Source organism: Erinaceus europaeus, chromosome 8 (genome assembly GCF_950295315.1).
Source record: "Erinaceus europaeus chromosome 8, mEriEur2.1, whole genome shotgun sequence".
Lineage (NCBI taxonomy): Eukaryota > Metazoa > Chordata > Mammalia > Eulipotyphla > Erinaceidae > Erinaceus > Erinaceus europaeus.
Window position 1 is genome coordinate 71,395,395 of NC_080169.1, and position 26,485 is coordinate 71,421,879.

General features: G+C 39.6%; 1 protein-coding gene and 1 pseudogene across 1 annotated transcript; one reads left to right on the forward strand and one right to left on the reverse strand.

The window, feature by feature from the left end:
• Positions 1 to 225: 225 nt before the first annotated feature.
• Positions 226 to 407, reverse strand: LOC132539988 (small nucleolar RNA U3; annotated as a pseudogene).
• Positions 408 to 4,060: 3,653 nt separating this feature from the next.
• On the forward strand, positions 4,061 to 25,168 carry PSMC2 (proteasome 26S subunit, ATPase 2). The gene is made up of 12 exons (XM_007532678.3): positions 4,061 to 4,213; positions 8,685 to 8,722; positions 11,292 to 11,373; positions 12,231 to 12,330; positions 14,785 to 14,916; positions 16,141 to 16,213; positions 16,832 to 16,927; positions 17,641 to 17,805; positions 20,643 to 20,730; positions 24,396 to 24,598; positions 24,694 to 24,790; positions 24,907 to 25,168. Exons 1-12 carry the CDS (start codon positions 4,144 to 4,146, stop codon positions 25,062 to 25,064), a joined length of 1,302 nt encoding a protein of 433 aa, XP_007532740.1. The 5' UTR covers positions 4,061 to 4,143; the 3' UTR covers positions 25,065 to 25,168.
• The last annotated feature ends 1,317 nt before the right edge of the window (positions 25,169 to 26,485 follow it).

A 26,485-nucleotide genomic window follows, 5' to 3' on the forward strand; every position in this document is an offset into this window, starting at 1 on the left:
TAAAAGTTTTATCTCAATAATTTTCAAAGTATTTATTTATTTATTCATTTATTCATTTATTAAGAGAGAGAGTTTTACATGAGACAGAAAAAGACACAAGGCAGAACACCACTTTTGGTATGTACAGCACCAGAATTAAATTGGGAGCCTTAGCCATGGAAGTCCGTTGCTCTACCAGTTGGGCTACTTGCCTAACTCTGTCTCAACCACTATAATTTTTTTTTTCTCAGAAGGCATTCTCTCCTTCTAGTCCTAAAAGGAGGGAAGAGTGATCGTCAATGGTAAAAGGCAGTTGCAAAAAGCAACACCTAAAGCCCATTTCATGCTCAGAAGAGAATGCTTTATATCCTCTTCATGGTTTCCAGTGATCTACAGTCAAAGGAACTTCTCTAGTAAAAACAAAACAAGCAAACAAACAAACAAACAAACAAAAAACTAGGGGCCAAGTGGTGGTGCACCTGGTTAAGCACACACATTACAGTGCATAATTATAGTGCAGGTTCAAGCCCCTTCACTAGTGGTGAAGTAGTGCTGCAGGTGTCTCTCTGGCTCTTTCCCACTTTATCTCCTCCTCCCTTGTCAATTTTTCTCTCTCTTTTCTGTTTTTCTTTTTCTCCAGGGCCTGGGCTCGGTGCCAGCACTACGAATCCACTGCTCCTGGAGGCTATTTTTCCCATTTTGTTGCCCTTGTTGTGGTTGTTATTGTTGTTATAGCTGTTGTTGGATAGGACAGAGAGAAATCAAGAGAGGAGGGGAAGACAGAGATGGGGAGAGAAAGACACTTGCAGACCAGCTTCACCACCTGTGAAGCAATCACCCTGCAGGTGGGGAACTGGGGCTCGAACTGGGATCCTCACACTGGTCCTTGCACTCTGCACTATATGTGCTTAACCGCTGCACTACTGCTCAGACCCCTCTTTTCTGTTTTTTTTTTTTTATGTCTATTTATTTATTTATTCCCTTTTGTTGCTCTTGGTTTTTTATTGTTGTAGTTATTATTATTGTTGTTATTGATATCATCATTGTTGGATAGGACAGAGAGAAATGGAGAGAGGGGGAGAGAAAGACACCTGCAGACTTGCTTTACCACTTGTGAAGCGATTCCCCTACAGATGGGGAGCCGGAGGCTCGAATCAGGATCCTTATGCTGGTCCTTTCGCTTTGCGACACTTGCACTTAACCCACTGCATTACCGCCTGACGCACCTCTTTTCTGTTTTTTTTTTTTAATTTTTTAAATTATGTTTATTTATTGATTGGATAGAGAGAGTCAGAAATTGAAAGGGAAGGGAGGGATAGAGAGGGTGAGAGACAGAGAGACACCTGCAGCACTGCTTCACCACTTGTGAAGATTTCCCCCTGCAGGTGGTGACTGGGGGCTCGAACCCAGGTCCTTGTGCATTGTAATATGCGCGCTCATCCTGGTGTGCCACCACCCGACGCCTCTCTTTTCTGTTTTTAAGGATTTTTTAAATTATCTTTATTTATTGGAATCAGTCAGAAATTGAAAGGATAGGGGAGATAGAGAGGAAGAGAGATAGAGAGACACTTAGAAACACTGCTTCACCACTCGAAAACCTTTCCCCCTGCAGGTGGGAACCGGGGGCTCAAACCTGGGTCTTTGTGCATTGTAACATTTGTGCTCAATTAGGTGCGCCACCACCTGACCTCCTCAATTTATCTCTGTCTCTATCCAATAATAAATAAATACATTTTAAAAAGAAAAAAATTTTAAAAACTAGTGGTCCAGGAGATGGTGCAGTGGATAAAGCATTGGACTTTCAAGCATGAGGTCTCGAGTTTGGTCCCTGGCAGCACATGTACCAGAGTGATGACTGGTTCATTCTCTCTTTCCTCCTATCTTTCTCATTAATAAATAAGTAAAATCTTAATAATAAATAAAGGCTATAGAAATAACACATAAAATAAAATCTTCCAATCATTATTTAAAATAATCTTTCCCAGTTTTAGCAAGTGTGTGTGTGAAAGATTAAGATATATAGAAAGTGAGCATCTATAGAGAGCTCCCTGTTGTTCCCACCTGGTCGCAGTGATCAAACTAAGACTCTCTCACATGCAAAGTGGGTGCTGTACAACTGAACAGCCTTCCAGCCCCTCAATCATAATCAAGTGTACAGTTCAGCATGCTGCATTGAGTACATTCATTTTATTTATTTTTTTTTGACATCTCCATTGACAATTAGTTTCTGTTTTTCTTTCCAAGATTTCTTTATTAATGAGATTGGGTGGGGTGGGGTGGGTGGAGCGGCAGGTGGAGAGAGAATCAGAGCATCACTCTGGTACATGTGATCTAACTTGGAGCCTCATGCTTGAGAGGCCAGTGCTTTATCCACTGAGCTCTCTCCTGGTCTACTGTTTCTTTCTTTTTGATTACAGTTGTTCTAACTGGGCTGAGATGGTATTATGCTGTGACTTTGTTCTAAAAAAGATTTGTGTGTTTATGAGAGATAGAAACAAAATTTCTCTCTAGTATATTCAATACTGGATATTGAGTTCAGGGTGTCATGCTTGAGAGTTCAGCACTTTACCCACTATACCACTTCCCAGGGCTCTCACTATGGTTCTGTGTTTCTCTAATAACTGGTGATGGTGAGTAAATCTTTCCAGGTGCATACTAATTAATTGTATATCTACCTTATCCAAAGAGATGTCTTTGCTTACTTTAAAATTTTACTTACTTAATTGAGAGGGAGAGAAAGAGAAAAAAGGACAGAGAACCAGAGCACCACTTTGGCAAAAGTGATGTCAAGGATCAAATTTAGGACCTCATTTCACTTTTGAGTCTGGCATTCTACTTGTTGCACCACTCTCCAAGACAACTTTGCCTACTTTTTAGTTGGGTTGCTTTCTTGTTATTGAGGTGTATGTGTATGTGTGTTTGCCACCCCAGGAATATCACTGGGGCTCGGTACCTTCAGGTTCTACTGCTTCTAGTGGCCATTTTCTTCTTTCCTTCCTTCCTTCCTTCCTTCCTTCCTTCCTTCCTTCCTTCCTTCCTTCCTTCCTGTCTTTCTTTCTATCTTTCTCTCCTTCCTTCTTCTTTTAAAAGAATTTATTTATTTATTAATGAGAAAGATAGGAGGAGAGAGAGAAAGAACCAGACATCACTCTAGTACATGTGTTGCCGGGGAGTGAACTTGGGACCTCATGCTTGAGAATCCAATGCTTTATCCACTGAGCCATCTCCTGGACCACGCGGCCATTTTCTGTCTCTTTTTCCCTTTTCCCTTTTTAGATAGAAGGGAGAGACAGAGAAAATCAGAGTAAGAGAGAGGCAGAGAGGATAGACACCTGCAGCACTGCCTCACTGATGGGCCCTCTAGCATGGACCGTGTAAGGGTAAGCTACTACATGGCTCTTAGAAAGTGTTTTTTATATATTCTGGAGTTAGTCCCTTGTCAGACATGTAACTTTAAAATATTTCCCTCATGTAACTTTAAAATATTTCCCTCCGTCTTATAGATTGCTTTTTAAAAACTATTATTATTCGGTTGATTGTGTCCTTTAATGCACACAATAGTCTGGAAGTTCTTCATCTCTGCTCAATCTCTTCTCTCTCAAAATCTCTCTTCCATGATTCTCCGTTATCTGAGGACTGCTTCCTTGAAAGTTGCCTCAAATTTCAGAACAATTTACTCCCTCTTCATCCTTCGTATTACATCAAATTAACAAACAGCGCTTACGTTAATTTTATTTGATGTTTATTGAGTGTCTAAGTATTTTGCAAGCTCTTATAATTTGCCTCCTCGATTCTGTTGGTAACAGAAATTAAGGTGCATTATCTAATTACCCAGGAATATATGTATAAATGACCAAATCAGGATTTAAGTTTAGTGACACAGCCCGAGTTAGTTTCGAAATCTGTTGCTCGGGGAAACTCGCCAAGGTGAAGAGTTAGGGTAGATGATTATGCTTTTCTAAAAGGGGATTCTTATTACTCTCCATAGTTGGGACCTGGGAACCAGAGCGTTTTCCCCAGGACTCTTTCAATTCGCCGGCGGAGTAAAGGAACCCAAAGCATCCGGCTGTACTTCCGGTAGGGAAGGGAAAAAGGAAGACACCACCGGAAGCGAAGAAGGTGCTGTGTAATCACAAAGGAGCCATAGCCCTAGGATCTTCCAAAATGCCGGATTATCTCGGTGCAGATCAGCGGAAAACCAAAGAGGACGAGAAGGACGACAAGCCCATCAGAGGTTGGTTGACTGCAGGCAGAAACTCGTGGCCCAGGCGGGACCAAACGCGGCTCTGGAGGGGAGGTTGATTTGTGTTCCCGGATCCGTCCTCCGACAGACCCTTTGCTGCCCCTGGGTGATCGTCTGGGTCGTGGGTCACTGTAACTTCTCTGCCTCCTCTGTCACCCGTCGCCTGCTCCAAACTCGGGATTCACTTTCCGCCCATCGAAACATTTATTCATATTTAGCTCTCGGTCCAGAGCAAGTCTTACGCCGGGTTGGCCTTGTCGGCCTTGAAAGGGCCCCTGCCGGGCTGTGCCGGCTCACCTGCATCCTCTTGGGATCTGCCACTGTGGGCAGGATTCGGAGACATCATTTCATTTGGAAAAAAAAAAAATTTCCTGGGTGGGGGTAGGTAGCATAATGGTTATGCAAAGAGACTCTCATGCCTGAGGCTCCAAAGTCGCAGGTTCAATCTCCCGCACCACCGTAAGCCAGAGCTGAGTAGTGCTCTGGTTTTGTTTTGTTTTAAAATAATCATTTGTGGGCTGGGGTGGTGGTGGCGTAGGTTAACATTTAATGATTATGCAAACAGACTCATGCTTGAGGCTCCCAGGTCCCAGGTTCAGTCATTGGCACCACCATAAGGCAGAGCTGAGTAATGCTCTGGTAATGCTCTGGTAATAAGTAGTGAAAAAAAAAAACGATTCTTTTGATTAGAAAATACATTCATCTGAGTCAAAATTCAGAGATAACTGATAAGTGTCTTTTTTCTCGAATGAAATCTATAGGCGTATATACAAACTCTTGTTATTTTGAATGCTAATTCTTGCTTACTGTAACATGTATGCACGCTTAACCAGGTTCGCCACCACCCGGCTCCTTGAATGCTAATTCTACTTAGTTTCCTCACACCAGAAACTTTGTAGTTGAACTGTTTTTTTGCTACCTGACTTACACAACATAATTGCAAATGAAAAACAAGCGCCCCCTTTAAACTTCTGAAAGAGACCTTTTTTACCTAATGTATCCTACTGTGTATATCTTGCATTTTTTGATCTTAATATGTTTTAGGAATAAGTTCATGTTATATAAAGAGTGAGTGCTATCTGCCTTATGTCCTATGTTATTAGGTGTGCAGACTATGCATATACACACATGTATATACCCAGAAGTATATGTTAAGATTCATGATGGCTTCAGTTGGTCTCAAAATCTATTATGATGCCTGGCAGGAATAGTCTACTAAAACGGAATTTTTAAAAAAACTCTCCATATATGTAATGTGGGAACCAACACATTTTTCTTTAGGAGTTTTTTCCTGCCTCTGAAATAATATATATTATATGATATATATGTATAATTATAGATGGGCTGTGGATTATAATATATCATTTGCAATCTGTTGGCGATATACAGCAGTGAATAATTATGTACCTGTAACATCTACTACATGCACAAACACAAGCTGCAACTCCATTGTAGAAATGGAGTTGTAATTTTTTAAAAAATATTTATTCGCTTTTGTTACCCTTGTTTTATTGTTGTAGTTATTATTGTTGTCATCATTGTTGGATAGGACGGAGAAATGGAGAGAGAGGGAGAGAAAGATACCTGCAGACCTGCTTCACCACTTGTGAAGCGACTCCCCTGCAGGTGGGGAGCTGGGGACTCGAACCTGGATTCTTCCATTGGTCCTTAACCCATGTGCTACTGCCCCACTCCCTGGAGTTGTAATTTTGATAGTGCCAAATTACTCTCCATGGAGACTAAACCACTTGACACCTTTATCCACATGCATGAAATCTGTACACTGTTTTCATACATGATTTATTACTAGTAACTCTGTAGTTTCATCTTTGAGATTTGTTAATGGTAGAGAAAAGAAAGAAAGAGAACAAAACATCACTCTGGTGCATTACAGGGATTGAATTCAGGGCCATGTTTATAAGTTCAGCACGCTAGCTACTTCACCGTCGGCCCCCCCCCCCCTTATTTTTTCCTTAGACAACTTAAGCCTTTTCTCCCATCCAAGTACTAACCAGGCCCGACCCTGCTTAGCTTCCGAGATCAGACAAGATCGGGCGTGTTCAGGGTGATATGACCGTAGACAACTTAAGACTTTTCTAGCACCATTTCTACACTGCTCCAAACTTTCCCTAAGAAATATTTTATGACATTGTAACCATCACAGACATACTTAGACACCTAGGAGGAATCCTAGACACCAAGGTTTAACAGATGTGTCTTTCTCTAGGTACGTTATCTGTGAGTATATTTATAATATTAAAGTGGATGCAGTTAATGACTACTATGTATAGAATTTATATGCATTTCACATCTTATTTGATCTTTAAAGCAACAGTGTGACGGTAAGTTGGTATCGTTTCTATTTCTTGATTAAGTTTTAAATGCTTTTCCTAAGATTTCTTAGGGAATGAATGGCCTTACTGGTATCCAGACTGTTTTATTTATTTATTTATTTTTCATTCATTCATTCATGAGAAAGATAGGAGGAGAGAGAGAACCAGACATCACTGTGGTATATGTGCTGCTGGGGATTGAACTCAGGACCTCATTCTTGAGAACCCAGTGCTTATCCACTGTGCCACTTCCCGGACCAACCAGGCTGTTTTGATTCATTATTTTTTGGTCCCCCTATTTTTTTTTTAATTTTTATTTATAAAAGGGAAACACTGACAAAAACCATAGGACAAGAGGGGTACAACTCCACACAGTTCCCACTACCAGAACTCCGTATTCCATCCCCTCCCCTGATAGCTTTACTTTTTTCTTTTCTTTGTTTTTTTTTAAGATTTTATTTTTTTATTTATTAATGAGAAGGATAGGAGGAGAGAGAAAGAACCTGACGTCACTCTGGCACATGTGCTGCCCGGGATCGAACTCAGGACCTCATGCTTGAGAGTCCAAAGCTTTATCACTGCGCCACCACCCAGACCACTCCTATTCTCTTTTCTTTTTATTTTATTTATTTTCCCTTTTGTTGCCCATTTTTTTTAATTGTTGTAGTTATTATTGTTGTTATTTATATCATAGTTGTTGGATAGGACAGAGAGAAATGGAGAGAGGAGGGGAAGACGGGAGAGAGAGACACCTGCAGACCTGTTTCACTGCTTGTGAAGCTACTCCCTTGCAGGTGAGGAGCTGGGGGCTCGAACTGGGGTCCTTAGGCTGGTCCTTGCGCTTCATGCTACGTGTGCTTAAACTGCTATGCTACCGCCCAACTCCCAGCTTTCTTATTCTTTATCCTTCTGGGAGTATGGACCCAGGGTCATTATGGGGTACAGAAGGTGGAAGGTCTGGCTTCTGTAATTGCTTCCCCACTGAACATGGGCATTGACAGGTATATCCATACTCCTAGCCTGTCTCTCTTTCCCTAGTAGGGCAGGGCACATTGGTGGGGTTGTCTGCCCAGGGAAGTCCAAGTTGGTATCATGTAGTATCTAGAACCTAGTGGCTGAAAGAAGAGTTAACATATAAAACCAAACAAATTGTTGACTAATCATGAATCTTAACGGCTGGAATATTTCAGGTGAAGATTTGGGAGATCTCTGTTTTGTAGATAGCTAGTAGGCATATTTTAGTTATATTCCAAAGGGCCCGTGACTATACTAGTTTTTTTTTTTTTTTTTCCTGAGCCTGACATCTGATATGCAGGTGGATCCAAGTTATTGTCTTGGAAGGGTAGATGATGTCATGGCTGGAAAGGGGGCTAGAAAGCTGGATCAGGGAAGAGAGTAGCTCCCAAATATGGGAAAGGTATATAAATATTGTTGACTGTAGACCCCATTGATTTGATCTAATCTGGGGCCCATATTCAGTTTAGGAGCCTATGTGACCTCTGCATCCCTGTAGATCTGAGTTCACATTCTGTGGTCATGAGTAGGAACGTTCCAAGCTGCCCCAATTTCAGGAGCCATCTTCCTCACGTGGGACATAGAGTATGTTGTCCAGCCTCCCTTTGGAGGCTGGAACATTCTCTATCGTTGTTGATCCACTGTTTGAGGGCAAGGTCCTATGGGGCCTCCCTGTTCTTGTGTTGTGCTGTGTTGTGTTGCGGTTCCTTGAGACTTCAAGAACTGTGTTAAGTGCTTTTTCAATTCTCCTTTCACCCAGTTAGGTAAATGTTCCTTGAGTCCAGGAAATATCTGATGCTTGTGTTTATTTCACTGTAACTTTGCACTGATATTTCTCAGTTAATGTAATTTGAAATTAAACATAGAAGAGTTGTAGCTGTCAACACTAGCAGCCAGTTGTCAATACTAGCAGGCATAGTGACTAGAGTGTTGGATTCAAAAAGTGTAAGGTCCTGAACTGAGTTCAGTCACATCACCAGTATAACTCATGTGCCAGAATGAGCCTTTGGTTCTTTCTCTTATCTTAATAAATATAAATAGATCTTTTAAAAAAATTGTCAGCTCTAGTTTTACTTGTTTGAATCTCGTTTATGCATGTATGGTTTTTCTTCTAGCTCTGGATGAAGGGGATATTGCCTTGCTGAAGACTTATGTAAGTCCTTTCAATGCATACACAATAGATTTTTTAACTTTTTTATTATTTTTATTTATTTATTTATTGGATAGAGACAGTCAGAAATTGGGAGAGGAGGGGGTGATAGAGAAGGAGAGAGACAGAGAGATACCTGCAACACTGCTTCACCACTCATGAAACTTTCCCCCTGGGGGCTCAAACCTGATTCCTCGAGCACTGTAATATGTGCGCTCAACCAGGTGCACCACTACCTGGCCCCTAATAGATTTTTTTAATATTGAAATAAGTTGTTTGTCCTTCCAAAATAATTAGAAAATGCCTATCAGCTTATGCTAATCTTTTCTGAACTCTACCAAGTTACTTGCCTAAAGTTTTTTTATCTAGACTAAATCAGAGAGTAAATAATTTAGTTTGTCTCAACTTGAATTTTTTGTTATTGCTGTGACTGGGGCCTTGACACTGAGGTAACTTTTTTTCAGATAGAAAGAGAAAGATTGATGGGGGAGAGGGAAGATGCCAAAGAACCAAATTGGCTTGAACTTGGGTTGGGCACTTGACAAAGCAGATACACTATCTAGGTGAGCTGTCTTATCAGCCCATAGATTATATTCATACTATTTTTAATTAAATTCTGTGTCAAGACTAAGATACTGGAAATACTTTACAAGTGTTTATGTATTTAAACCTGTGTAACTGGGACCAGGGAGATTACCGTGTTGAATGAGCACAAGATTTGCATGCCTAAGCTCACGGCAGCTTCAGGCTCAATACCTGAGAGCTCCATATGCTAGAGCTCAGTGGTGTCTGGTGTCCCTCTCATAAAAAGGAATTAATTTAAGAAATATTCCAAAGCTTTAAAAAAGTATAGCTATAAAGTAAAAAAAAAAAAAAATCCATAGAAATAGTTGTGGATAATTTCGGACATGATTTTAGTTATTTTTCTTGCCTTGTTTTGGGGAGAAAACAGTGGTTTAGGATTATTTCAAAAAATTATCTACTCCCTCTGCCTTCACTTATGAAGCTCAGGACAATAACTGTTAGGATTAAAACTAAATTTTTTTGGTCTGATTTATTTATTTATTTATAGTATTTTAAAAATATTTGATAGGGGACTAGGTGATGGCACACCTATCTGAGCATGTTAAAATGCGCAAGGACCTGAGTTCAAACCCCTGGCCTAACCTGCATGGGGAAAGCTTTGCAAGTGGTGAAGCAGTGCTGTAGGTGTCTCTCTCTCCCTCTCTATACTCCCCCACTTCTCAATTACTAACTTTCTCTATCCAATAAAGGTAATATAAAGAATATTTGATAGGGCAGAAATTGAGAGGCAAAGGGGAGGTAAAGAGGGAGAAAAACAGACACTTGCAGCATTGCTTCACTACTTGTGAAGCTTCCCCCCTGCAGGTGGGGACTGCTGGCTTGAACTCAGGTCCTTGTGCATGGTGATGTGTACAGACAGCTGGCTGTGCCACTGCCCAGCCCCTCTAACTTTATTTTTTTCTCTTTTGTTGCTCTTGTTTTATCATTGCTGTTATTATTATTGTTATTGATATTGTTATTGGATAGGATAGAGAAGTAGAGAGAGGACAGGAAGACAGGGGGAGAGACAGACACCTGTAGACCTGCTTCACGGCTTGCAAACCTATCCCCCCACCCCTGCAGGTGGGGATCCTTAAGCCAGTCCTTGTGCTTTGCGCCTTGTGTGCTTAACCCGCTGCGCTACAGCCCAACCCCCTCTAATTTAAAAAAAATATTTGTTCTCTTTTGTTGTTTTATTATTGTAGTTATTATTGTTGTCGTCACTGTTGAATAGGACAGAGAGAAATGGAGAGAGGAGGGGAAGACACGGGGAAAGATAGACACCTGCAAACCTACTTCAGCACTTGTGAAGTGACCCCCACCCCCACCCCACCTCCCCCACCCGCAGGTGGGAAGCTGGGCGCTTGAACCAGGATCTTTATGGCGGTCCTTGCTCTGCGCCACCTGCACTTAACCCTCTGCACTACCGCCAGACCCCTCTAATTTTATTTTTATTTATTTATTTATTTATTCATTCCCTTTTGTTGCCCTTGTTTTTTATTGTTGTAATTATTATTGTTGTTGGATAGGACAGAGAGAAATGGAGAGAGGAGCGGAAGACAGGGGGAGAGAAAGATACTTGCAGACCTGCTTCAGCAGTTGTGAAGCGACTCGCCTGCAGGTGGGGTGCTAGGACTCAAATCGGGATCCTTTCTACAGTCCTTGCGCTTCGCGCCACGTGCGCTTAACCCGTTGCGCTACCACCCGACTAACCTAATTTTATTTTAAAAACATTTATTTCGGGAGTCAGGCGAACAACAATCACTACAGCAATAAAATAACAAGGGCAACAACAGGAAATAAATGAATATTTAAAAAATTAAAAAAGAATTAAAAAAACACATTTATTTCATAAGAATATGTACAACTAGAGTACTGCTCTGGTCAAGTGCAGTACTGTGGGTTGAACCTGTTGATTCAAGTTTGCAAAACTTTCCTAGCCTTAGTCTATATTTTCATAAATTATTGGTATTCTGAGGTTCTAATTACATTGATTTTTGTCTCCTAGGGTCAGAGTACTTACTCTAGGCAGATCAAGCAGGTGGAAGATGACATTCAACAACTTCTCAAGAAAATTAATGAACTCACTGGTATAGATCTTATTATTCTTGTTTCCTCTCTTGATGCATTTCTTTCTTTCTTTCTTTCTTTCTTTCTTTCTTTCTTTCTTTCTTTCTTTCCAGAGCACTGTTCAGCTCTGGCTTATGGTTGTATGGGGGTTTAGAACCTAGGATTTTGAAGCTTCAGGCATGAGAGTCTCTTTGCATAACCATTATGCTATCTACCCCTGCCCTGTTTTCTTTCTTTAATGTAATATATTGATTCTATTAAAGGAATTGAAATGCAAATGTCACTTCTGAATTACAGATTAAAAATATGTTAAATTGGATCTCATTTAATAATTTATGTTATTATATTTACAATTAAGTTTAATGTTTAAGCATTTAAGAAACAACGAGGAGGGTTTGCTTCGGATACAGCCAAAGGGAGTAAACTAATAAACAAGTCAGAATTTCTTATTGAGTAAAATTGTGATCTCACATGGTAATTATTTCAAGTAATTGATATATTGCCTGGTAGTTGACAGTATTTCTTCTTGGGTATGAACATAGATGGTGAAGTTTTATAGCATTTTACTTTCACATAAAAAGCCACATATATATATAGTGCTAAATATTGGCTTGGAACTGCTTTAGAGCAGTGGTTCATTACCAGGGTGACTTCTTCCACCTGCCCAGGAGACAACTGACAGTGTTCAGCAGCAGTCATGACTTGGGGTGGGAGGTGTTAGTAGCATCTGGTGGCTAGAGACCAGGAAAACTGTTAGCTATTCTATAATGCACAGCACCCCACCCCCAGTTATTTAGTCCAAAATACTGGTAGTACTGAGGTTGAGAGAGATTGCTATATTACATTTCAGTAAATTTTGTAATCTCTCTTTATGTAGGTATCAAAGAGTCTGACACTGGCCTGGCCCCCCCTGCACTCTGGGATTTGGCTGCAGATAAGCAAACACTCCAGAGTGAGCAGCCTTTGCAGGTTGCTAGGTATGCATAGTGCTCTGGAAATCTGTTTTATTTATACTTCAAAGTACTTTTTAATATAAGTAAAAGTCCCCCCCCTTACTCTTTTCTCCCTCCTTTTTTCTATTTCTCTTTTTTCTTCCAGTTTCACATTTTATTATTATTTTCAAAGCTTCATTTGTTTATGAGAGAAGACAGAGAATCAGAGCATCACTCTGGCACATGGCCTTGCAGACCTTATGCTTAAAAGTCAACCACTTGGGAGTCGGGTGGTGGTGTAGTGGGTTAAGCGCACATGGCTCAAAGCACAAGGACTGGCGTAACGATTCTGGTTCGAGCCCCCCGGCTCCCCATCTGCAGAGGAGTCACTTCACAAGTGGTGAAGCAGGTCTGCAAGTGTGTCTTTCTCTCACCCTCTCTGTCTTTCCCTTCTTTCTACATTTCTCTCTGTCCTATCCAACAACGATGGCATCAATAATAACTACAACAATGAAACAATAAGGGCAACAAAAGGAAATAAATAGATAAAAAGAAAAAAAAAAGTCCAATACTTTACCTATTGTCCTGCCTCCTGAACCACTCTACTATGGCTGTAAAAAGTTAAATTGCTCATTATATCAGCTATGGTAACTCTTCTGAGTTACCAGTATTCCTGCTTCTTCACTAAGACTTAAATATAATTATATGGTAAAAGTGATCTTTCCCACTTTCTCTTCATTAGACACACTAACTTTCAGTATTTTTAACTGATTATTTTCTTTCTTTTTTTAAACTTCTTTATTGGGGAATTCATGTTTTACATTCAACAATAAATACAATAGTTTGTACGTGCATAACATTTCCCAGTTTTCCATATAACAATACAACCACTAGGTCCTCTGTCATCCTTCTTGGATCTGTATTCTCCCCACCCACCCACCCCAGAGTCTTTTACTTTGGTGTAATACACCAATTCCATTTCAGGTTCTATTTGTGTTTTCTATTCTGATCTTGTTTTTCAACTTCTGCCTGAGAGTGAAATCATCCCATATTCATCCTTCTGTTTCTGACTTATTTCACTTAACATGAATTTTTCAAGGTCCATCTAAGATCAGCTGAAAACAGTGAAGTCATCATTTTTTATAGCTGAGTAGTATTCCATTGTACATATATACCACAACTTGCTCAGTCACTCATCTGTTGTTGGACACCTGGGTTACTTCCAGGTTTTGGCTATTACAAATCGTGCTGCCAAGAACATATGTGAACACAGATCTTTTTGGATGGGTGTGTTGGGTGTTCTTTCCTATTTTCATATTTCTATTGGTGCTAAGTCTTGTATATTTAGATTGTTTCTTGGTTCTTTTAAGGCATTTTAGGTACTATTAGTTTGCCTTCATGAAAGGTGATTTTGTTCAGTTTCTTCTGCCTGCATCTCAAAGACATAACCTTTACCTTATTGTCAGCATTACTTATATACCCATTCAGAGATAATTTTGTATTCCTCCATATTTATTGCTGCAACTTACATAGCAACTTTCTAATATAAATTCTACTTTTTTTTTTTTTTTTCATTTTGTTTTAGATAATATAGAAGGAAAGCAGTAGATTACTCTTTTAGGATGTGGGCATATAAATTGGTCTTTACTATGTGACACAAAAATAATTACATAGTTAAAAATTAAGAGAAAATTTTCATCTCAGGTTGAAAAAGAGCATGATCTTACATATGAATGACTGAACATATCAAGAAAATAGAAGTGGCTTCAAAGTGTAAATTCAAGAAAATGATGAATTAATTATTTAAGTTGCTTTAAGACATTATTTTACAGAGAAAATTAAAAGGAGAGCTACTTAAGATCTAGAAGACCACTACTAATGAAGGGATTTAAGAAAAAGAAATTAGAAAAATATCTTTATTTATTTTGTATAAGACACACAGAAATTGTGGCAGGGGGAATGCAGCCTTGCTCCACTGCTTGTGAAGCTTCCCCCAGCACATGGGGAAGAGGGCTTGAGTCCAGGCCCTGGTGCTTGGTAACATGTGCTTAGTTAGGTGTGCCACTTTTTTTTAGACATTTTAAAAAATATATTTATTAATTTGCTTTGATGGAATGGTGAGACATTGAAAGAGGAGGAAGAGATAGGGAGAGAAATGGGGAGAGGAGGGGAAGACAGAGGGGAGAGAAAGGTAGACACCTGCAGACCTGCTTCACCACTTGTGAAGCGACCCCCCCCCCCCCCACAGGTGGGGAGCCAGGGACTCAAACCAGCATCCTTACACTGGCTGGTCCTTGTGCTTTGCGCCATCACCCAGCTCCCTCTTTTACATTTTTTATGCCTTGTATAAAGTTGAGTAGTCCATTGTTATTTAGGATATATAAAAAAGGATCTTTAACAGTGACCTACTCAATACCTGCAGTTTTGCAGAGAATTTGGTTATTTGAATCTATTATAAGTGGTTTAGGTGCTTTATTTTAATCAAACTTGCTGTTTTAGGTGTACAAAGATAATCAATGCTGATTCAGAGGATCCGAAGTACATTATAAATGTGAAACAGTTTGCCAAGTTTGTGGTGGACCTTAGTGACCAGGTGGCACCAACTGACATTGAAGAAGGGATGAGAGTTGGGTAAGATTTCTGTTTATAATAAATCTTATTGTTATATACACATCTTTGGCTCTTGAATGAATGAATGAGTTGAATGTTGCAGTATACCAAGGGGTAATCTACTAGAGAACTTTAGTTAAATGCCTTTTCTTCTTTTTCTTTAAAAATTAAAAAAAATATATTTATTTACTTTCCCTTTTGTTGCCCTTGTTTTTTTATTGTTGTTGTAGTTATTATTATTGTCGTTGTTACTGATGTCATTGTTGGATAGGACTGAGAGAAATGGAGAGAGGAGGGGAAGACAGAGAGGAGAGAAAGAGAGACACCTGCAGACCTGCTTCACCGCCTGTGAAGCGACTCCCCTCAGGTGGGGAGCCGAGGGCTCGAAATGGGATCCTTACTGGGGTCCTTGCCATGTGCGCTTACCTGCTGCGCTACTGCCCGAATCCCTATCCCTTTTCTTCTTTACATGCTCCTGCTCCTCCCACCTGTTTCTTTCCCCCTACTCTATGCATTTTTAAAAGTATGCATTTATTTATGAGCGAGAGAGAGAACCAGAGCATTCACTGGCACAGACCATGCTGGGGATCAAACCTGGGAGCTGATGACTTAGAGTCCACTTCTCTATCAATTTCTTCACATTCCTGGCTGGCTTCTCTGTAGTTTCACATGTTAGAATGACTTGGATCAACTCATGTAGTTAGTATATTTAGAAACTGTAATTCACTCAGTAAAAGAAAAAAAAAAAATCTTTTCCTCAAACGTCAAGGATTACCTTGCTCTTGTGCTGGTTTTCATTTACTGTCCTGAGAATTTTATTTTTTCCACCAAGAGATTTCTCACTGGAGTTTCAGCCCTGCACAATTCCACCATTTGTGTTGAACTTATTTCCATCTTTGTCTTTTCTTTTTTAGGTTATGTAGAGGTTGAGAGGGAGAGAGGAGGGACAGAGAAAGGGAGAGATACCAAAGCATTGTTCCACTGCTCTGAAGCTCCCTCTTTTCATGGTGCTCAAAGCCATGTCTGCATGCTTGGTAGTTCATGTTCTGTATTCTACTAGGTGAGGCATCTTTTGACTCCCTAGTGTCCTGAACTTGAATGCTGTGTTTTTCTTTTTATAATGCTGAGGACTCTTGTCTCTTTGTTGCTTGTTTAAAGTATGGTTTTGAAAATGAAAGAATCAAACAATTTGAAAGTTTAAGGAATATGTTAGTAATATGTTTTGTTTTGTTTTTATCTTCATAGAGTGGACAGAAACAAGTATCAAATTCACATTCCACTGCCTCCTAAGATTGACCCAACTGTTACTATGATGCAGGTAAGAATCCATGAAAGGGAAAGGCAATAGCATGATTTTTATTTATTCATTCATTATTTTATCAGAGCACTGCTCAGCTCTGGCTTATGGTAGTGCTAACGATTGGACCTGGAAACTTTGGTGCTTCAGGCATGAAAGGCTTTTGCATAACCATTATGCTATCTCCGCAGCCCTTTCTAATTTCTACATTTAGTAATCTCTTTAAAAAAATTTTTTTTTATTATCTTTATTTATTTATTGGGTAGAGGCAGAAATCGAGAGGGAAAGGAGGGATAGAGAGAGAGTGAGAGACAGAGAGACACCTGCAGCACTGCTTCACCACTTGTGAAGCTTCCCTCCTGCAGGTGGGGACTAGGAGCTCGAACCTGGGTCCTTGTGCACTGTAACATGTGCACTCAACCAAGTGCACCACCACCTGGCCCCTGAGTAAACTCATATTTTTCATAGGTGAAAGATTTAAATTTTTTTTAATAGAGCTCTGCTCTAATAAGTGATAAGTTCTTTATTTGTTTTAAATTTGACTTTTCTTTTAGGGTTCTGGGTTTACTCTTCTGGATAGATCTTTTGGATTAGTATTCACAAGCTTGGTTACATGTTGTACATTTTCACCTCTCTTAGGTGGAGGAAAAACCGGACGTTACATACAGTGATGTTGGTGGCTGTAAAGAACAGATTGAAAAACTTCGAGAAGTAGTTGAAACCCCACTACTTCATGTAAGAGGCTGCATCTGATTCTTTTAAGTTTCTTTTCATAAAGATGTGTCATTCTTTTATGTACTGACCACTTAGATTGCTTTTGTGATAGTATCAAGTTTTTATGTCTTACCATAGTTGAAAGGATAGAGCTGTGGAGAGTTGTTAAGTTTTAGGAGTGAGAAAGCAAAAGGATTGAATAGCTCAATCTATTAAAAAATGGAAAGATCTTCTATTTAAAGGAATAAGGGAAGTAGAAATATAACTTTTACAATATGCCAGCTACATTCAACCTATTAAAAAAAAAAGGAAAGATCTATTTAAAGGCATAAAGGAAATAGAAGTGTAACTTTTGCAATATGCCAGCTGCATTATAGGTGATTATGAAAGAAACCGTGTGCTTTAATAATAACAAGAGGAAATGGACTTAAATTGAAACATTAATCTTGGGAAAATAATGGAAAAATAAGAGATTAACTACCCAATAATACTTTTGTTGTTTAAACATTGTAACTTTTTAATTAGGAAAAGTATTTTACTAAGGCTACATAGTAGAAGTCGTTAAAGTGCTGCCAGTCATATATTTGTACATACATATATATGTATCTATACATAAGTCATTTAGATTTTATAAGAATAAGTAAAATTCTTAGATGTAGACATTGTGGAACTAATTTTCATTTAAATATATTGATATAGAAATGATAGCCTCAAAAATTATGTCTCCATCACAGCCAGAGAGATTTGTTAACCTTGGCATCGAGCCTCCTAAAGGTGTGCTGCTCTTTGGTCCACCTGGTACAGGCAAGACACTCTGTGCTCGGGCAGTTGCTAACAGAACTGATGCTTGCTTCATCCGTGTCATTGGATCTGAACTTGTCCAGAAATATGTTGGTGAGGTAAAGTAAATCAATCACAAAACGTATGTAGCTCTCCAAAGGATTTGTAAGTCATAGATGAAATTAAAACGGCAATTATACATTAAAAAAAAAAAAAGCAAACTGAGAACTGAAATCTCTTGAGTGATTATTAGTAGTTTAGAAATTGAGAAGCCACCAGTCTCATCTGATAGCCATTTGGTCCGTCGTTCCTTCCTACCTTTTTAATTTAATTTATTTATTTATTCATGAGAAATGATAGCAGAGAGAGTAAGAACCAGACATCACTTTGGAACATGTGCTCCTTGGGATTGAACTCAGGACCTCAAGCTTGAGAGTCCAATGCCTTATCTACTACATCACATCCTGGACCATGCTCTTTTTTTTCTTTTCTTTTCTTTTATTTATAAAAAGGTAACACTGACAAGACCATAGGATAAGAGGGGTACAACTCCACACAATTCCCACCACCAAAAGTCCATATCCATCCTTTCCCTTGATAGTTTTCCTATTCGTTAACCCTCTGAGAGTATGGACCCAAGGTCATTGTGAGTTGCAGAAGGTAGAAGGTCTGACTTCTGTAATTGCTTCTCCATAGAACATGGGTGTTGACAGGTTGATCCATACTCCCAGCCTGCCTCTCTCTTTCCCTGGTGGGGTGGGGTCCTGGGGAATTGGAGCTCCCAGACACATTGGTGGGGTTGTCTGTCCAGGGAAGTCTGGTTAGCATCATGCTAGCATCTGGAACCTAGTTGCTGAAAAGAGAGTTAACATATAAAGCCAAACAAATTGTTGACTAATCATGAACCTAAAGGCTGGAATAGTGCAGATAAAGAGTTGGGGGTCTCTGTTTTGTAGGTAGCTAGTAGGCATATTTTAGTTATATTCCAAAGGGCCCATGACTATATATATATATTTTTTTCCTCCCTGAGCCTGAAATCTGATATGCAGGTGGATCTAAGTTATTGTTTGGGAAGATGATGTCATGGCTGGAAAAAGGACCAGAAAGCTGGGTCAGGGAAGGGAGTAGCTCCCTAATATGGGAAAGGGGTATAAATATTGTTGACCGTAAACACCATTAATTTGATGTAATCTGGGGCCCACATTCAGCTTATGAGCCTATGTGACCTCTACATCCCTGTAGATCTGAGCTCACATTCTGTGGTCATGAGTAGGATCGTTCCAAGCTGCCCCAATATCAGGACCCATCTTCCTCAGATGTAGCATAGAGTATGTTGTCCAGCCTCCCTTTGGAGGATGGAACATTCTCTACCGTTGTTGATCCACATTGAGGGCAAGGTCCTATGGGGGCCCACAAAGGGGTCTATTTTGTTGTTCCTCATAGAGATGACCGATAACAATGGAGAGAGGGATTTATTTGAGGTCTAGGCCCATCATGTCTGCTGCACAGCCAAAGAAACTCACAGAATGGGAGAAGATTTTTGTTGTTGTTGTAGTTATTAATGTCATTGTAGTTGGATAGGACGGAGAGAGGAGGGGAAGACAGAGAGTGGAGAGAAAGACACCTGCAGACCTGCTTTATTGCCTGTGAAGCGATTCCCCTGCAGGTGGGGAGCTGGGCACTTGAACCAGGATCGTTATGCCGGCCCTTGTGTTTTGTGCCACCTGCGCTTAACCCATTGCACTACTGCCTGAGTCCTGATCTTTTTTTAAACCCAGGAGCTTGCTCAGCTCTGCCTGTTGGTGGTACTAGTGATTAAACCTGAGACTTCTTGCATGCAAATCCTGTGTGCTACTGCATCTCCCTGTTCCCCCTTGTGGTCATTTGGAAATATGCAGCTGCTTAACTTTGATCAGTTTAATCCCTATTCCCTACTAAGAAAGGCAACTTTAAAAAATATATATAATTTTTATTTATAAAAAGAAAACACTGATAAAACCATAGGATAAGAGGGGTACAACTCCACACATTCCCACCACCAGAACTCTCTATCCCATCCTCTCCCCTGATAGCTTTCTTATTCTTTATCCCTTTGGGAGCATGGACCAAGGAACATTATGGGGTGCAGAAGGTGTAAGGTCTGTCTTCTGTAATTGCTGCCCTGCTGAACATAGGCATTGACAGGTCCACTCGTACTCCCAGCCTGTCTCTTTCCCTGGGGAAGTGGGGCTCCAGGACATATTGGTGGGGTCGTCTGCCTAGGGAAGTCTGGTTTGCATCATGGTAGCATCTGGAACCTGGTGGCACCGATGGTCAGAAATCCTTCCCTGTCCCAAGAATCCCAGGTTTAAAGCTGCTTTTCTCTGGAGCTCACACCAAGTGTTGTCTCCAAGTCGCCATCTTGGCTCCGCCACCAACTTTTTTTTTCTATAGAGCTGATCTGTAACATAAACATTCTAAAAATGCCTGGTAATTTAAAACTATTCTCATTTCAGGGGCCCTGTTTTCTGTCCTGCTGAGAGGGAGAGAACAGCGTATGCTTGTGTGTATGTTTGTACACACCTATACACATGTATTGACATTTTTCATTATAGAAAAAGTCTAAGACTATACATGCTGTATCTGAAATAGTTAAAATTAGTATATTTATAAAATTAGGAAATGAATTTCATATGTTGAGACATTCAACTTAGAAATCAAATTTACTTATCAGGAATTCTAAGTGATGGATCATCTGCTTTTATTTTCCCAGGTTTTACTGCTCGGATAATCATTGTTTAACAGTGTTTATTTGACCCTCTTCAAATCTTAGTGTTGCCAACTATTTATTAGATACAAAACTGTGAATTTAATGTTGTTTTGAGGCTAATAAATAGGAATATTAAAAATTTTAAAATATGATACATTTTTTAAAGACCTTAAAACCAACTCTGAATTAAGATATTTTTCTCATTAGGGAGCTCGAATGGTTCGCGAACTCTTTGAAATGGCTCGAACAAAAAAAGCCTGCCTTATCTTCTTTGATGAAATTGATGCTATTGGAGGTAGGAATGGTGGTGTGAAAAACTACTTTAGGGCCAAGTTTAATAGAATTTTAAAAGTGCTATATGTAGATTTCTCCCGGTATGCTAATTTTGTACAGAATTCTAATTCCAAATCTTTTGTGATCTCTGGCACACTGGAGCCACAGATTCATACCAAAAGAGTTCTATCATAGGGGAGAAAAGTAACTTTACATCTCACTACTATTTTTTTTCTTTATTGGGGATTCATGTTTTACATTTGACAGTAAATGCAATAGTTTGTACATGCATAACATTTTTCAGTTTTCCACATAACAATACAACCCCCCCTATGTTCTCTGTCATTCTTTTTGGACCTGTACTCTCCCTCCCACCCACCCCAGAGTCTTTTTTTTTTTTTAATTTCTTTATTAGGGAATTAATGTATTACATTCGACAATAAATACAATAGTTTGTACATGCATAACATTTTTCAGTTTTCCACATAACAATACAACCCCCACTAGGTCCTCTGTCATCTTTTTTGGACCTCTACCCCCCACCCACCCCAGTCTTCTACTTTGATGCAGTACACCACCTCCAGTTCAGGTTCTATTGCTGTTTTCTCTTCTGACCTTGTTTTTCAACTTCTGCCTGAGCTCACTACTATTTCTTTTCTTTTGTTTTTTAATATTTAATTTATTTATTTTCCTTTTTGTTGGCTTTATCATTGTTGTGGTTATTATTGTTGTTATTGATGTTGCTGTTGCCAGATAGGACAGAGAGAAATGGAGAAAGGGGGGGGGAAGACAAAGGTGGGGAGAGAGACACCTGCAGACCTGCTTCACCGCTTGTGAAGTGACCCCCCTGCAGGTAGGGAGCCGGGGGCTGGAACCGGGATCCTTACGCTGGTCCTCGAGTTTTGCGCCATGTGCGCTTAACCCGCTGTGCTCCAGCCCGACCCCTGAGCTCACTACTATTTCTAAGTCTTTTTCTTTGTACTTAACCTACGTTAATTGGTACAACCTATGTATTCATACTAAACAAATCCTAAATTGGAATGCAACTTCATTTAACATGTTAAGAAGTCACCAGGGCATTATTTAAGCATGGTTTTTCACAAAGCATACATAAAATGTTATTCTTAGCTTTATAAATTTGATGAAATAACAGTGTTATTTTTGTGGCCTAGACATCATTTTAACTAACTCTGAACTTCAATTTGCTCATCTTGGAAAGGAAGTAGTAATTTCTGCCTTATCACATGGGTTTTTGAGAAATTCAAATTAAGTAATAAATGTGATAGACTTTGGAAAACCTAAATTGTCCTATTGGCTTTGGCTATTTATGCAGTATGTAATAGTAATACTCCATAATATTTAGAAAAATATCCTATATGCAGAGAGTTGTTCTTATTTTTTAAAATTATTTATTTATTTCACCTTTTTGTTGTCCTTGTTGTTTATTGATGTCATCATTGTTGGATAGGACAGAGAGAAATGGAAAGAGATGGGGCAGACAGAGGGGGAGAGAAAGATAGACACCTGCAGACCTGCTTCACTGCCTGTGAAGCAACCTCCCTGCAGGTGGGGAGCCGGGGGCTCGAACCAGGATCCTTACACCAGCCAGTCCTTGACATGCACTTAACTTGCTGTGCTACTGCCCGGCTCCCAAGAGTTGTCATGACAGAAAATGAGTTGAAAATATAGTGGAATCTTGTAAACACTGCTCAAGGATGATGATTAGGTTTATCTAATGTCTTGCTTTTAAACTAGATGGCATTGCTGGTTTGGAAATTATGTCGGTATGTTCAAGGATTGTAATTTGACCACAATGTATCAATATAATAAGATTGAAGATTTTATTTTAAATTTATTTTTATAGTATTATTGGAATAGACCTTATGGTGTCAGAATGTTCTGAAGTTATGTTTTCCACAGTGGGCTGTGCATAAAACAGGATAATATTTCTTTGTATTTTAATCTCATTTTAAATATTTCTATGTTTTGTATTTTATAACAAATAATGATTAATACAGTAGTATGTATTTTATATTTTAAAAAGGAAAGTATATATTTGGAAGTTGTTTTTGCTACTTTGGTTGACATGAATCTAGTATACTCTGATTTATACAAGTCAGTGTGACAGTATGTTATAGTTTTATTGTATTACAGACGTAGTCATTTATCATTTTTTTATTGCCTCTATGGCTATTGCTGGAGCATGGTGTATGCATGGTGAATCTGCCACACCTGGCAGCTGTTTTTTTCTTTTTTTTTTTATAGAGACAATTTGAGATGGGAAAGAGGAGGTCAAAAGGAAATGAAGGAGACACCTGTAGTACTGCTTTATCACTTGAGAGGCTTCCTCTTTGCAGGTGGGGAGCAGGGGCTTGAACCCTGACCTTGCACCTGGCAATGTGTGCACACTACTAGGTGCCACTGCCTGGCCTCTAGACAGTCTTTTTTTTTTTTTTTTTGATAGGGCAGAAAGGGAGACCGGGGTGGGGGGGAGAGGGAGAGAGAGAGAGAATGAGAACGAGACACCTGTAGCAGCTGCTTCTCCACTAATGAAATTTCCCCCTGCAGTGGGGACTAGGGGCTTGAACCCGGGTCCTTGTGCTTGGTGGCATGTACATTGTACCACCTACCACCCAGCTTGACAGTCATTTTATTGACAGTTTAGAGAAATTTCATATAGTATAATAGCCTTTACATATAATCAAGCACCATTATGATGGTAAAGTTTGCATGTATTCTGTTGCTTCACCCAGGTATATATTACATTAATTTATTGCACAAAAGTGAAGGACTCTGGGGGTGTCAGGTCCTGGATCATGATGGTGAAGGAAGATCTAGGTTGGGGGTTAGAGTGTTATGCAGAAAACAGAAAATTACACATGTACCAACTATTTTACTGTCTACTGTAAATCATTAATCCCCCAATTAAAAAATTAAAAAACAAAAAACACAATAGTGTTAATTAATCTTAAGATGATTCCTTTTTAAGGCAATGATTCACTTTATATATAAATATTTTGGTTTATTAATTGACTTTGGATAGAGACAAATTGAGAGGGAAGGGGAGTGGGATAGAGAGGGAGAGACACCTGCAGCACTGTTTCACCACTCAAAGCTTTCCCCTGGCAGGTGGGCACTAAGGGCTTGAACCTGGGTCCTTGTGTGCTGTGATGTGTGTTCTCAACCATGTGCTCCACCACCCTGATCCATTTTATAATTAGTACAGTTTTGTTTGTTTGTATCTGTAAAACTGCCTTCTCTTTTATGACTTGCTTAAAATTGATGGTGTTTGTTTAGGCATGATCTAAGATGAGATTTACAGTATTTTCTTTTAGAAAAATATTTCCTTTTTGTTGCCCTTGTTTTTATTGTTGTTATAGTTATTATTGTGTTGATGTCATTGTTGTTGGATAGGACAGAGAGAAATGGAGAGAGGAGGGGAAGACAGAGGGGGAGAGAAAGACACCTGCAGACCTGCTTTACCACCTGTGAAATGGCTCCCCTACAGGTGGGGAGTTGGGGGCTCGAACCGGGATCCTTATGCCTTACGCTGGTCCTTTCGCTTTGCACCATGTGCGCTTAACCCATTGCACACCGCCTGACTCCCTCAAAACTATTTTCAGGTTATGCATGGTGCTTCTTTAAGGTGAACTCAATGAACTTATCTTACCCTCCTTTTCTTCTCAGGGGCTCGTTTTGATGATGGTGCTGGAGGTGACAATGAAGTTCAGAGAACAATGTTAGAGCTGATCAACCAGCTGGATGGTTTTGATCCTCGAGGCAACATTAAAGTGCTAATGGCCACAAACAGGCCTGACACTTTAGACCCAGCACTGATGAGGCCAGGGAGACTAGATCGAAAGATTGAATTTAGCTTACCTGATCTAGAGGTAAGAAAATCATCCATTTAAGAAGAGTATTTATTTTTTTTTTCTTCCTGTGATGGTTTTCCACTCTGAAATTTATCAATTCTATTTATCCTTAGGGTCGGACTCACATTTTTAAGATTCATGCTCGTTCAATGAGTGTTGAAAGAGATATCAGATTTGAATTGCTCGCACGACTGTGTCCAAATAGCACTGGTAAGTCAAAAAATCTTGCTTTTATTTGCTGGCCTCTGTTCAGGCTGATTTAATTAAACTTTTTTTTTTTCTTTCCTTTCTCCTTCCTTCTTCCTTTCTTTTCTTTTTGGAAAAAGGTGCTGAGATTAGAAGTGTCTGCACAGAAGCTGGTATGTTTGCCATCAGAGCACGGCGAAAAATTGCTACTGAGAAGGATTTCTTGGAAGCTGTAAATAAGGTCATTAAATCCTATGCCAAATTTAGCGCTACTCCTCGCTATATGACGTACAACTGAGCCCCAAAAGCTTCATGAGAATACTTCTAATTGAAACCTGGATGTTATATTATGTTGTCTTTTTAATAACCATTTCACATACAAAATAAATGGTTTCAAAACTATGCTTTTTCAGATGTCTTTTTTTTTAATACAGTAAAAGCTAAAATCTGGGCAGGGGTAGATAGTATAATGGTTATGCAAAACAAACTCTCTGTCATGCCTGAGGCTCCAAAGTCCCAGGTTCAATCCTCCGCACCACCATAAGCCAGAGCTGAGCAGTGCTCTGGTTAATTAAAAAAACAAAACAAAACTGAAATTTGATGTCATTAGGTAAAAAAGTTTATTGTATGTTGACTATCTTCAGTTTTTCTTTTCCTTTTTTTCTTTTGACTATGCACTGCTCAGCTTGGGCTTATGGTGGTGTTGGGAATTAAACTTGGGACTTCTGAGCCATAGCCATGAAAGTGTGTTGTGTAACTGCTGTGCAGTTTCCCTGGCTCTTTTTTTTTACCTACTAGTATTTATATCACAGTATAATTCCTTAAAGCAATTAGCATTATATTGTAGGAATTTGCTACATAGGTGCTGTGCATAACTTATCTCATTGCATCCTACTATCTGCTTGGTCAGATGGAGTTTGATTTATGGGTTCAAAAGCTTTTCTACCTAATTTACATATAGCAAAACTGAGTTCAAGTTCATGTTTGTCAGTTCCATCATGATAGGGAAGTACAATTAGCAAGCGCTGTATTCAGATGCTCCTAGTTTACATTAATCAAGTCCTAGTTTACATTAATCAAGTTCTGGCAAATGCTAGAAGAATCAAGTCCTACTAAAAGGTAGTCACGAATCACTTAGCAACAAGGATATACCCTGAGAAATGCTCTCTAGGTGATCACATTGCTGTACAAGCATCACTGAGTGCAATTACAAAGGCTTATGGGGGTAGGGCGGTTAAGCACACATGGCATGAGGCGCAAGGACCGGCATTAAGGATCTGGGTTTGAGCCCCCGGCTCCCCACCTGCAGATGGATCACTTCCTAAGAGGTGAAGCAGGTCTGCAGGTGTCTTTTTCTCCCTCTCTCTGTCTCCCCCTCCACTCAATTTCTCTCTTGTCTTATCCAACAACAACAATAATAACGATAAACAACAAAGGCAACAAAAGGGGGAAAAATAGCCTCCAGGAGCAGTGGATTCACAGTGCAGGCACTGAGCACCAGCGATAACCCTGGAGGCAAGAAAAAAGCTTAGGTGGCACAGCCTGCTACACACCTCAGCTGCATGTTATGATCCAATATGGGACTACAGTTACATCTGCGGTTAATTAATTGGTGGCTATAATGTTAAGTGACTGTGTCTATGTCTAGTTAGAAAAGCACTTCTGTGACACCCTAAAGCTCTAATTCTTCCCCGGGAAACTCACCTCTACAGAGTCCTA

Coding starts and splice junctions, on each gene's coding strand:
- PSMC2 (XM_007532678.3), top strand. CDS start 4,144: ATGCCGGATTATCTCGGTGCAGATCAGCGGAAAACCAAAGAGGACGAG. Junction 11,374..12,230: donor GAAAATTAATGAACTCACTG/GTATAGATCTTA, acceptor CTCTTTATGTAG/GTATCAAAGAGTCTGACACT. Junction 14,917..16,140: donor GAAGAAGGGATGAGAGTTGG/GTAAGATTTCTG, acceptor TTATCTTCATAG/AGTGGACAGAAACAAGTATC.